The sequence below is a fragment of the Protomyctophum bolini genome, assembly GCF_963924005.1.
Source record: "Protomyctophum bolini genome assembly, chromosome: 4".
In the NCBI taxonomy this organism is placed as follows: Eukaryota; Metazoa; Chordata; class Actinopteri; order Myctophiformes; family Myctophidae; genus Protomyctophum; species Protomyctophum bolini.
Window position 1 is genome coordinate 1,930,665 of NC_137865.1, and position 13,028 is coordinate 1,943,692.

General features: G+C 44.8%; 2 protein-coding genes across 3 annotated transcripts in view; both read right to left on the minus strand.

Annotated features, from left to right (window-relative positions):
• The window catches only part of pgghg (protein-glucosylgalactosylhydroxylysine glucosidase), a 32,904-nt gene that overhangs the window by 2,234 nt on the left and 17,642 nt on the right, over positions 1 to 13,028 (minus strand). For both annotated transcript variants that reach the window (XM_080761622.1, XM_080761623.1), the window contains exons 11-14: positions 12,318 to 12,454; positions 3,615 to 3,748; positions 1,180 to 1,275; positions 511 to 608 (exon numbers count right to left, since the gene is read on the minus strand). In XM_080761622.1, the coding sequence (XP_080617748.1) occupies positions 511 to 608; positions 1,180 to 1,275; positions 3,615 to 3,748; positions 12,318 to 12,454 (465 nt within the window). The remainder of the gene's footprint in view (positions 1 to 510; positions 609 to 1,179; positions 1,276 to 3,614; positions 3,749 to 12,317; positions 12,455 to 13,028) is intronic.
• On the minus strand, positions 8,154 to 9,939 carry LOC308314178 (uncharacterized protein). The gene is made up of 3 exons (XM_080761634.1): positions 9,806 to 9,939; positions 8,901 to 9,088; positions 8,154 to 8,250 (listed from the first exon to the last, which is right to left on the minus strand). Exons 1-3 carry the CDS (start codon positions 9,898 to 9,900, stop codon positions 8,231 to 8,233), a joined length of 303 nt encoding a protein of 100 aa, XP_080617760.1. The 5' UTR covers positions 9,901 to 9,939; the 3' UTR covers positions 8,154 to 8,230.

Consider the following 13,028-nt stretch of genomic DNA (forward strand, 5'->3'; position numbering starts at 1 on the left):
TTTGTACGATGTAGTTGCGGGATTTTCATGATTGGCTGGCTTCTAAGCCAATGGGAGACTAGCCCTATACGGCCACGGGACACTAAGCCCCACGGCCACGACCACCATGACTAGACTGCAAACGCAGTCGAGTTCAGACGAATTAAATTAATGTTGGCAGTGCCGTGATGTCGTCTTTACTATTGTCAATATGATTTTAGTCATATTATCTTATAGGTGATGTATACAATTATACAGTGTAATGTAAACAATATATAATTTATAAGGGCCACAGATGTTGGCCAGACATTTTCGGGGGGAGGGGGGGGGGGGGGGGATGTGCACTTTGAGGCAAAAGGGCAGGTGCCCAAGCACGAAAAGACCCTGCACGTGCCTACAGGCCATACGAACTGACCTGAGGTCTGTAAAACCAGACTCTAAGGAGAGGTGTACACTACAGGACATGAGAACTGACCTGAGATCTGTAAAACCAGACTTTAAGGAGGTGTACAGATGCACATGAGAACTGACCTGAAGCCTGTGAATCCAAACAGCACGGCCTGCAGAAAGCCACCCATGCCGGTCAGAAAGTTCACCGCTCCGGTACCGTCCGCAGATTCACTCCATACCTGTGTGTGTGTGTGTGTGTGTGTGTATGTGGGGAGAGATTATTTTCTCATCACTCCGTACCTGTGAGTGATTATTTTATTACCATACCACCCCCTCCCACCCCCCGATTCTGAAAATACCCGAGAGGACCCGAGACCTGAAGCGGTCTGGCAATGCGAGACTATACCTGGAAGGGTTGTGACACGCCTAGTCACCATGAAGGGTGACCGGGCTTTTGCCCGCACGAGCACCCACGTTGTGGAATATGCCCTACCCCTGGCAATTAAAAAAATAGATAATTAAAAGTTAAAACACGTTTATTCAGGATCAGGAAAGTATTTTCCTACATTACCCTCAATTGCCATAATTGTATTGCATATGTTTGCATCTGTTTCAGTCATTTGATAGTTACAGTGAGACCAAAGGGTATGTTTTAAATTTTCTCAGTATGCTAATTGTTTTATTGCTTGGCTCGAGCAATCTTCTTGTTCAGTACCCTAGTTCCATAGGCTTTTTAAACCGGTTTTTATATCATTACGCTGTTATGATGTGATTTAATTTAACTGTTATAAAGTTATTATTGTGTCGTACCTGGAAGGGTTGTTGGATGTTCTGGAAGCACTTCTGGAGCAGAAGCAGTGCCTTGTCAGCATCACCCAGCTCCATCCAGCCAACAGCAAACATGGACTGGAGAGACGCACACATACACACGTGCACACACACACACACACACACACACACACACACACACACACACACACACACACACACACACACACACACACACACACACACACACACACACACACACACACACACACACACACACACACACACACACACACGAGAAGATAGAGCAGGAATTAAACAATTTCCATCTACTCTCTCAGGGGAGGGCTGTGGACAGTTCAGAAACCGGTCTACTTTTTCCCTCACTTCACAGTTTTTATATAGAAGGGTATATTTCGACACCTCTAAATGCTCTGATGAATTGACAATGGTGGACCCTAACCCTAAATAAGTGTAATGCTGTAGCATGGTGTCGTCCACAGGAACCGTTTTTTGTATTGAGTTGTGCTTCCGTTTGAAATGTACCCATTCTGCATACTGTTAATAAATACTTAAATCAAACCATCTCATGACTGGTTCCACTATAGGGTCTTACCATGTCATGACTGGTTCCACTATAGGGTCTTACCATGTCATGACTGGTTCCACTATAGGGTCTTACCATGTCATGACTGGTTCCACTATAGGGTCTTACCATGTCATGACTGGTTCCACTATAGGGTCTTACCGTGTCATGACTGGTTCCACTATAGGGTCTTACCATGTCATGACTGGTTCCACTATAGGGTCTTACCATGTCATGACTGGTTCCACTATAGGGTCTTACCATGTCATGACTGGTTCCACTATAGGGTCTTACCGTGTCATGACTGGTTCCACTATAGGGTCTTACCGTGTCATGACTGGTTCCACTATAGCAGGGGTAACCAACCAGGGGTTCGCGATCTACCTGTCGATCGCGGGAACGTTTCCAGTCGATCGCGAAGTGTAGACCCATTGGAATAATGTCAGTGCCGCTCGTCACATGCAAATTAATTTTGAGCAGAGCGCTGTGGCTCTGAGTTTGAGAATAGACCCCATCGTCCAAGGGTGTGTGTGCGTGTGTGGTGGGAGGGGTGGTATCTTAGCAACACTGAATGACCTGTCCCATTGGTCGTGTGCTCGTATCATGAGCCAATGGCTGCAGCTCTGAGCTTCCCAGACCCAGGTTCACATACTACACTACACAAGCCTAAAGAGAACTGACAGGTCAGCCACACGGCTGCTACCATATTAGCAGCTGTGAGCGCTCTTCTCTTCTCGTGAAGAAAGCAGGACAGGGTTGTCAAATAAATCCCGCCGTCATTCATACTGTATTTATTCTCCGACCCGACATTAAAATACGGAACAACGTGCGTTCATTACGGGGCTCGTGACAGGCTGCAGACACAGATAGATAGATAGCGCCGCTGCTCCTTCAGTTTTCGTTGTTCGTTATAATATTTTTTATTATTGGGATTTGATCATTGATGCAAATTCTAAACATATGGATGCAGCTGCAGAAGTTGTGTTGCTTAAAGGAATGCATAGTTGCGTTCTCCTCAACTGCTGCGCACTGTGCGTAGCAACAACAAAAATATAAATGAGAAAAATATACTGAATATACCAGTCTGCAATGCAAACTAATAGGCGAGTGCACTCCAGGGCATATGCAAAGGGAAAGAATGACTTCTGTCCGTGACAATAATCAATGCTACAGTTTGAATTCTGTACACATGCACACATAGAGCAAAAAATATGATAAATATGAAATATGAAAACTTGTTGAAGTACAACGCATGAGTCAAGTAGCTGCTTTTGTATCAAACCCTTTCCTCTTTACTGAGCCTACTGTCATTGAACTGCTGTCCGATAAAATGCAGGATGTGTTTGCATTAACTTCAGATATTTAAATGGAGATTATTGGATTAGTAAGTAATTTAAGCTTTAGTCTTTGTGTGGATGTGTGCACATGCATTGAGCTTGTCAGAAATAGCAAAAAAACAAGTGTTTTTTCTAACACGTTTTAGTGGTAGATCTTGGCTTACAATTGGGAATAAAATGGGCTCTTGGGCTTGAAAAGGTTGGTTACCACTGACTATAGGGTCTTACCGTATCATGACTGGTTCCACTATAGGGTCTTACCGTGTCATGACTGGTTCCACTATAGGGTCTTACCGTGTCATGACTGGTTCCACTATAGGGTCTTACCGTGTCATGACTGGTTCCACTATAGGGTCTTACCATATCATGACTGGTTCCACTATAGGGTCTTACCATGTCATGACTGGTTCCACTATATGGTCTTACCATGGTTCCACTGTAACTATAGGGTCTTACCATGTCATGACTGGTTCCACTATAGGGTCTGGTCTCACTATAGGGTATTACCATGGTCCCACTATGGGTCTTACCATGGTCCCACTATAGGGTCTTACCCATGTCATGGCCGGTCCGTTGGGGTCAGTGACGGCCTCATAGATCTCCAGGTCGTTTCGTCTGATCTCAGAGGTCAAGGGAAACCCCAGAGGATAGGCCAGCATCACTGTGTCAGCCTGCTTCACCGGGTGGCCTGGAGGGGGGGGGAGAGAGAGAGAGAGAGAGAGCGAGAGAGAGAGAGAGAGAGAGAGAGAGAGAGAGAGAGAGAGACATCAGTATCGGCGTACAATCACTGTCAAAGTATCAATTTAGACAGGAAACACTCAAGTCAAAGGGAGATATTCTCTGAGTTCTGTCAAAGCAGCATGCTAAGCAAAAATCCAGAGAGCAATAACAAACCCCCCATGGGTATTCAAGAACAGCACATATCAAGACATTATTAATTAATTAAGCACCTAATTATCGCAAAGCACCTGCCAATTGTGTGACTGCAAACTTTTGTGTTTCCCTGGTCAATTGGTGATGACGTCTGCGGTAAACAACAGGAAGTATCTAAAATCAGTTCATCGATCTCTCCGGCCCCCCCTCGCCGGAGAGAAAGGCGTCCGTGTGCATCTCTTGAAAAAGTGGAGATAATTCACTAAATACGCGTTTTGTGCCAGAACTTTCACATGGATATAAAACTAGAGGACCATTTTTCACACCACGTCTTTGGAAATATTTAATGGGTGAGTACAAACATTTATCACATTTATGCCGCACATAAAGAAGTTCTACAAGAAATCATGGATGTGATCTATGGCTCATGTATGTGAAATACTGTACATACTGTATGTAACAAGAGCCGTTCTAGGGCTATTTGAACTGCATCTCTGTATGAAAGGTGCTTAAAGTTTATTATTATTATTATTAATCGTGAATTTAACCTATACAAAATAATAAATGAGTAAGCCCCACCCATACACTCAGTCACAATGGTAAGCTTTTAAATAGGCGTATTAAACATAATGCATAGTGCATTTATAAAGTGTATTTCCATATGAATTCAGATTCAAGATGGCCACCGTGGTGTGAGCATGAGCGTTTGCTGAAGCCTCAGTCTGTACTATAATAATATTATAGTACAGACTATACTATATCCCGACTATACACAGCCTTACTTTGATAACCCAGCTTTAAAAATCTGACTCTAGCAGCTCAAGTTAACTCAGTGTATCTGCCTAACTGCACTGACTGACTGCAATACCTTCAGCTGATCATGGATGAAGCCATCATCAAACCAAGCCACCCTACAGCAAATGAAGGCTGAAATGATTTCCCATTTCGACACAAAAATGGACAAGATCCAAACCAGCCTAACAGCTATTGACGGAAAGCTATCCACGCTGGGTGACCAGGTCGAACAGCTTGAGCAAAGAGTCAGCACTAACCAGGATAATATAATAATAAATCGGGTGAAAAAGCTGGAGAAAGAGAACGAATACATGAGGACCACAATGGAAACAGCTTTCTTGTGAATTTATCCTTTTGAAATATATTTTCAATAAAGTATTCAATCAAAAAACGAGAATAGAAAGCCGGTCCTCGAACCTGTGTTTGCTCCAGAGCTATCCCCTCATATATTAATTTTGCAGACTGAGTTCTGCTAGATGCTGAGCTCCATATTGTTCTGCTCCACCCTGTCTTTATTTTGTGTGTGTGTGTGTGTGTGTGTGTGTGTGTGTGTGTGTGTGTGTGTGTGCGCGCATGCGTTTGTGTGTGCGTGCGTCTCGTGCTCTCCCGTGCGCTGCTCTTCCCACCATCAGCCCAGCTCAATGTCTTCTATTCTTATGCATACTCAATTACTCATGGTCATAATGTCATTTTTATTTTCATTTCTATAATCAAACTATGAAAGGTTTACATATTATACATGTTAATATCAGGAGCCTGTTCCTAAAAATTAACCTTTTAAGGGCCTGGGTTGCTTATAACAAACCAAATGTAATTGCTCTCTCTGAGACTTGGTTGACAGACTCTATCCCAGATAATGCTGTCGAACTTAAAGAATACGTGTTGTATAGAGCTGATAGAGGCACAAGAGGAGAACTTAAAGAATACGTGTTGTATAGAGCTGATAGAGGCACAAGAGGAGGAGGAGTGGCTACATATATCTCTTCTCACTTAGCCTCTGAGCTTGTTAACCCAACTGTGAAGCCCATGCATTTTGAATGCCTATTCGCCCAAATAATGTTTCATGAAAATAAACACCTGGTAATTGGAAATATGTACAGGCCCCGGATGCTCCCTCTGAATCTATACACATTGTGTCTACTATAAACTGGACTATCAATTCAATCCAAAAGGAGCTTTATTGGCATGAGGAAACAAACGTTTACATTGCCAAAGCAAGGGAAAGAGGGAGTCTGATTGACCTATACCGAACTTGGCAAGCTTCCGCTCATGCTTTCAACTATGCTTCGCAAAGGAATCTCGGGAGGTTCAAGATAGACCTTCAAGGGAGACACACGCCCCACAGCCGAAGGAGGCGTCTACCTTTTTATGTCTATGCTTTGTATAGGGCGCCATAGTGGCTTCTTTTCCTAGACCTGCTGGTTACTTATTTCTCTCCATCTGGCAACGCGTGCAGGTGGTATACGAGTGTGACGGATGCTCCAGCAGATCCATATAGGAGCCTGTGATTAGGCCCAGGAGTTATGGCCACTACTTACACTCTCCTCCTGCAGCTGGATTTATGGCTCGCGTTTAATGACGGCCAGACCAGACCTGGCTGTGCTTCGCTGTAAATCTACAGGGGTGGGGGGGGGGGGGGTTCTTGTCCTTGAGAACTCCACCTACCTTGATGGAGGGGAAAGGAACTGGTTGGAATAACGTGTTCCTTCCACGCACTATACGTCCAAGCGGGGAAACTCCCCCCCCCTGTCAGGTGAAGAGAAGCTGCTTGGACTCCTCATGCATTAAAGGAAGCATGAGGTCAGTCCGTTGCCCTCCCTAGGTTGGCAGAGGATCAATATAAGATTTTAGACTAAATCAACAGTTGATTTAGTAGACAAATGCATTTTGGTGGGCCTGGATGGGGTCGTACAATGGCAGATTTTACACACACGCACACACAGACTCTCTCTCTCTCTCTCTCTCTCTCTCACACACACACACACACACACACACACACACATGTGTGTGATGTGCCGTGATGCGCTGCGCCCGCTGCGCCCTGGTGACCAGCTCGGGCCAGCTGCTGGGCAGCGGCGCCGGGCGCCGGATCGACCGCGAGCACGACTGCGTGATCCGCATGAACGACGCGCCCACGGCGGGCTACGAGCGCGACGTGGGCACGCGCACCGCCCTGAGGGTGATGGGTCACAAAGGCATCCCCCGCTTCGCCGCTCTCAGCTCGGCTTCGCCGCTGGAGGGGCGCAGGGTCCCCACCAACGCGGCCTTCCTGGGACTCCCCGACTCTAACTGGTGGATCCAGGACTCCTGGCCCTGGATCCGCGGTTTCTGCGGCGGTATTGACAACAACCGCTCCAACTGTTTCAGTGTCAGTGGGTCGGGATTCGACGCGTTGTACCAGAAGGAGACGGGCGGCGTGGATGGCGCCGCGTCGCAGAACAAGAGAATGACCACCGGGTTCCTCGCCATGGTGATGGCCATCGAGAGCTGCGACCGCGTCACCGTGTACGGGATGGTTCCGCCCGACCACTGTGCGACGGCGGCCGGGCGCTCCGACGTTCCGAGCACGCCATATCACTACTACGAGCCGCGCGGACCCGGCGAGTGCGAGTTCTACCTCCAGCACGAGGCCGGTTTGCCGGGAATGAACCATCGCTTCAACGCCGAGAAGCAGGTGTACACCCGCTGGGCCCAGACCTATAACATCACGTTCGCTCACCCCGCCTGGCCAAAGGTATCGGGACCGTCTTGATATTTCGGAAAAACATGACCCTGTCGAGGGGCCCAACGTGCGCCTTGCACACAAGTAGGACACATGGGCAATAACAGGGCTTAAAGCCAAAAGAAATCCCAGGACTAAAAATTGCTCAACAATGTCACCCATGATGTTAAATGATCCCTCAATAAGTGGGCCAGTGAACACAGTGATGATAGCTTTCACCAGCTTACCTATGAAAGGGAATTTGATCTCACACTCTGACGTCTTCATGGAAAATATTGCACTCCACCAATGAACATCAATTCGTTCAGTATCCTCCACAAAGCTGTTGGCCCGAGCTCTAAGGTCTTCATCAAGCTGGTAAGCATGCACCTCTTCATCTAGCTGGCCCAGCTCCTCAGATTTGATCACATTTGGCAAGGCCTTGGCCATGGTGATGAAGGCACCTTGGACTGATTCATGACACATCAATGATGGTGCCAGCACAGACAAAGAGTTGATGATTTTGTTTTTGATGGGTTTGAACGTTCTGAATCCAGGGCTTCTCCATTCGAGCCTTGGTCATGGCAGAGAAGCTATATCTACCTACAAACAGCCCTTTGTCTGGGAACTGCAGGTCTCTTTCCCCAACATCCAACTGCAACAAGTCATTGACACTCAGTGGGATGGCTTCAGGCTTCATAAACTTGGAGAACTCTCTGAAGAAACTCTGATGAGCACCACCATCTCTCCATGCAGCATATGTACCAGGGGCTTTTCGTGTTGCAGCTTCTTCAAAAACCCCTAGAAACATGGAAGTACACCTGAAAGGCACATTGAAATGGATTAGCAGCCTAAATTAAATAAAGTTTTCATTCATTATTTCCTCCTTAGCAACTTCTCATAATCATATCAAAATTTAAATTATGCAAGTAATAGTATATCGAATCATTCATTTGTAAGTGCAGCTCAATATGTGTACATTCTTTACAGGGTTGGACATCCAGTGCCACAACAAAATATTCACCCTTTATTCTCAAATGTATTGTCATCAATGCTGTTGTGATTTGTTAGATTTATTACTACATTTATAATATTAACATGTTAAATCTGTTTACCCATTTAAGACTGAGACCAGATTCTACAAATGTCTTCTAAATCATGAGTTCTGAAAAACCTATGTTTCTATATCAGTGATGCTCACACTTTTTCATGTCAAGGACCCAGACAATTATATGTAATCTGAAAATATGTTGTTCCAGGGACCCCCATAAGCAAAGATTTGAGTTAAAAATGTTCGCTCTGACATAATATATTCCAAAATTGTGACACATTTCCAAGATTTAAAAAAAATAGCAGATCTACAAGATCGCAGCTTGTAGATCTGCTATTTTTCAATAGCTAAAGTATAAAAATGCACCAAAAGGGGTTCCCGTCCTGAATGTGTAAATGTAGTCAAACATACAGTACGTACCTCTGTAAAGATCAACTAAAGCTGTAAGCTTGTCGAACTCTGAGAACAGCAGACAGATACGTTCCTTCCTGTTCTTGTTGACCTCAGTGCCCGCTGCAGATTTGGACTGCTGTTGTTGCAGAACAGTTATTCTGGCCTTTTCATCCGATGTCACTCCATGGTTTTCAAGAACCTGGTTAAAGAGCTGTCTACAAGCACAAACAAAACATGTATGCATAACATTAGGACTCTCTCTCTCTCTCAAACTTAAAAGGACTTGGATGGATTTAGTCCTTAAGGCCCTCATACAGACAATATCAGTTCCCGGGGCTGTATGGGAAGATATTGGTATTGACAAGTCTATCACACTCCTGTTAGCTTTGTTGCACCTCTAAAGGGCAGGCTACCTTCTTTCTTCTTTTGGGCCTAGAAGATTTGTGAAATTATAAAACTATCATCATAGTTCCACAAATTACAGTTACCTTTTAAATAATGAGTGTAAAGTTGGCCGAGCAGCCAAAGCTGCAAAAAGACAGTCAGGTCCAATTCACACTCATCACCTGCAGGCTCCCTTTTATAGGGAGTGAGACATACCAAACCAACCACATTATATCACAGCAAAGGCAATTCAAACACCCCATCTCCTCTGCAGCACTTGGTACCTTCCCAATCAACAGGAATGTCACTGCAGACTCACATACAGTATGCAAATAATAAGAGCACCCCAAACTTCACAAAGGGGTGATTTTTCTTCATGATCAGGTAGCAAGCAGGCCATTACCCCAGTTTAAAAAGTATTGCAATATCCCCAATCAGTATAATTGTCTACTGCCCCGTGACAATGAGCTAAAATCCCCAAACAAGTATCAAAATATATATATATATTTTTTTTTTAAAGTGCATCAAGATTATTAGGTATATCTTACCTGTATTTGTGCTGGTCAGCAGGAGACAGGCTGCTGTAGTAGTGCACAATCAACACATCCATGAGCTCTTTGACTCTGTTGCAGACCTCCAGCATTTGCAGGAACCTGAATGATTGATTGAATACTTTTAACAGTTTTGCAATAAACAAATACATAAATAAATAGCACTGGTACAGTATGCAATTGTTTCATACATTCCATTTCATTCAATTTGTTAAAACATGTAAAGACAAAGAAGAACAATACCTGCTGGTGATTGGCCGTATTAGGCTCTTGCTGCTCTCCAGATGAAGCAAAGACTGGAACTCTGCAAAAACTTCCTTTTGCTTTGGAAACTTCTCTATGTCATAATAGACATCAGAGCAGAAGTTTTCTACATATGACTGGAATTCACTCAAAAGGGCCTTGGATGCATTAGAGACCATATGAACTGTGTCCCCACAAATGTCAAGCAATGAAGGGTTCTCCTTTCTCGCTAGTGTCTCCACTCCACCCTTCTTCCCTCTCATCACTGCACAGTTGTCCAACAGAATGCTGACCACTTGATTCCAGCTAAAGCCATAGGACTCCAGAATTGATGTCAATTCGTTGGTGAGGGTTGCTGCATCAGCAACATTGGCTTTTCTTGAGCCTAAATGATGTGTCACTACTTTCCCCAAATCCTCATCATAATAACGCACCAGAGCATTGAGCAGCCTGTCCATGTTCTCGTTAGCACTGGCTTCATCTGCATTTAAAGAAAAAAAAACCTCTCTCCATCTTGCTTGACAGCTCTTTCTTTATATGAGAGGAAATGCCATGTGTACACATATAAGACGCCTGTGTGTTTGACACAGTTAACCTAGACAGTGCATTCTTATCCTGTGCAACACGTTTGATTAGCTCAATAAGAGGCTGTGACAGTGTAAAGGAAAGATCATGTTGTGCAATAAATGTGCAAATGCGCACCTTCTGATTGCACACGCGATCGCACATGGATTCGGGTGCATCGCCACTGGTCGTTGTTGCACCAGGTAACACAGAGGTGTTTTGCAGAGCTCTCACAGCACTTTTGTGGCCTGGTTCATTGTTGTGTTTAAAAAGCGACTTTTTCCCATTCATTCCATACAACAGCTTTCTGTTGCACACGCAACAGAAACAGGCTCCCGGGTCTCTCAACTTTTTGCACCAAGACCTGAATGGCTTCCCCCCTTCTACCATTTCATCTAGCCATGCCCATCTCCATTTATTTTTGACCGTACGGTCAATGTCAGTAATGTCCGTGCCTTCCTTCACGACCGACGCATCCATGTTTACTTTCAGGAACAGAACCACAATGCAATTCAATATTGACGGTGAATAAACGCCTCCGCCTACTGTCTTGAAAGCCAATCGCAGGGCTTAAAGCCAAAAAGAATCCCAAGACTGAAAATGTTTTTTTGCAATTCTACACTGATGCCATTAAATGACCCCTATGAAATCCTCAGGACTGAAATCAGTCCCCAGGACTGAGAGCTTTAAGCCCTGCAATCGTGATACCGTTCCAATTGAAAACACCGCCCCGAATTATTTTCATTTGCAACTGTATGGGTGACGTTTGTGAGCGACAATAAATAAAATACATATTTTCGAATCTCTGAAACACTAGTGTTCCGCTGGTTATTTAATGCAAGAGAACATAAGCATTCATCATTAGACCAGTCACCATACCTGTTACGTGGTGTAATCCTATCCCGCCTTTCTTTCCGTTGCGATTGAAAACTTAAACGCCGTCCATTCCTGTGATTTAATATTTCCAGTGGTAATTATCCGTGTTGGCTTACTTTTAAGTCAGAATGAGAGGGTCTTCTAAACGAAGCACTGCATTGCACAGCATAAGTTTGCACAATTCATGCCGAATTAAAAAGCAGATATACAAGCTCATAGCGTGTCACATTTGTGATGCGATGTGAGCTTGCGGCTCCGTGGTTTACACCGCGGCACACCGAGATGCAACGAGGTATATAGCTGAGGCTAACACTTAGGTTTCGGGGTTTCGGTTTACATGCATTTAGCGGGGCACTTTACTGCGCACAGCTGCCTGGGGCTTGACTAGCAATGCTGCGGTCACCGGTCTTCATGTCACCGCTACAGACACCCATGCACCCTCCTCGTTCATTTTCTTTGTCGGATCTGCGCTGATCTCATAAAAATGTCCCCTGATAAAATCCCCAGGACGGAAATCCGTCCCCAGGACGGAGAACTTTAAGCCCTGCAATAATAAGGGGACCACCATTCTTACCCCGGCATACATACATACATACTGTACAGCCGATCCCCAAATGTACCTTAGTTACGTCATGAGCAAATCCCTGATTGGCCGACGGAGACCACCGTACATACGCAGCCGATTACAGTACTTGCGCGCTCTGCATACACAAAGTACAGTAGAAAGAAGTGCCCCTCGGGGCACCGGTCTGGAGCCCTCCTGGTGGCGCTATAAAAGGCAGATGTGAAAGATGCAGGTAAAAGGTAAGTAAGGGTACAGCATTACCTCTGACATATCCGTCAAATTCAGGGTGGAACTTGTTCGCCTCGTCGAAGGGGATTTTAATTTTGTCCGCAACCTCCTGCCACTCCTTGGGTGCCGGGAACTGAAGCAACTCTGCCAACTCCACCGCAAACTCCAGACTGGAGTGAGCGCGCACACACACACACACACACACACACACACAGACACACGCACACGCACAAGCACACACACAAGACTGCATTTAGAGAATATATCTCTCTGTCAGGGTGGCATTAATTCATTTAATTAATTATGCAGCGTTGTGAGCTTGTAGAATGACTCGTCGTTGACTCATACTGGATCTCCTGTCCACCATTTTAGTAATAGTTTTTATTTGTTGACGCAATTTATCAATATATTTAGTCTTATAGTTTTAGTCAGCATAGCTTAGTTTTCATTTAGTTTCCGTCAGTGAAAAAAGGTAGTCGACGACAAGGTTTTGTCGTAGTGTTAGTCGACGAAATGAACACGGTGTCACAGGCAAGGACGGTAACCCAATCTGTCTGATGTAGAGACTAGAGATGCAGTATTGGCGAGTTACTCTTCACTTCATTCTATCAGATTGGACTGTTGGACAGAGTGTCTGTCTCACGGATGAGGGAATGCTAGAGTACATGGATAATGGTGCCCTGTGCGTTGCGTGTGTGCGGCTCAGTGTTGTTTTTGTCAGCAAATGTTTAGTTTAGTTTCAGT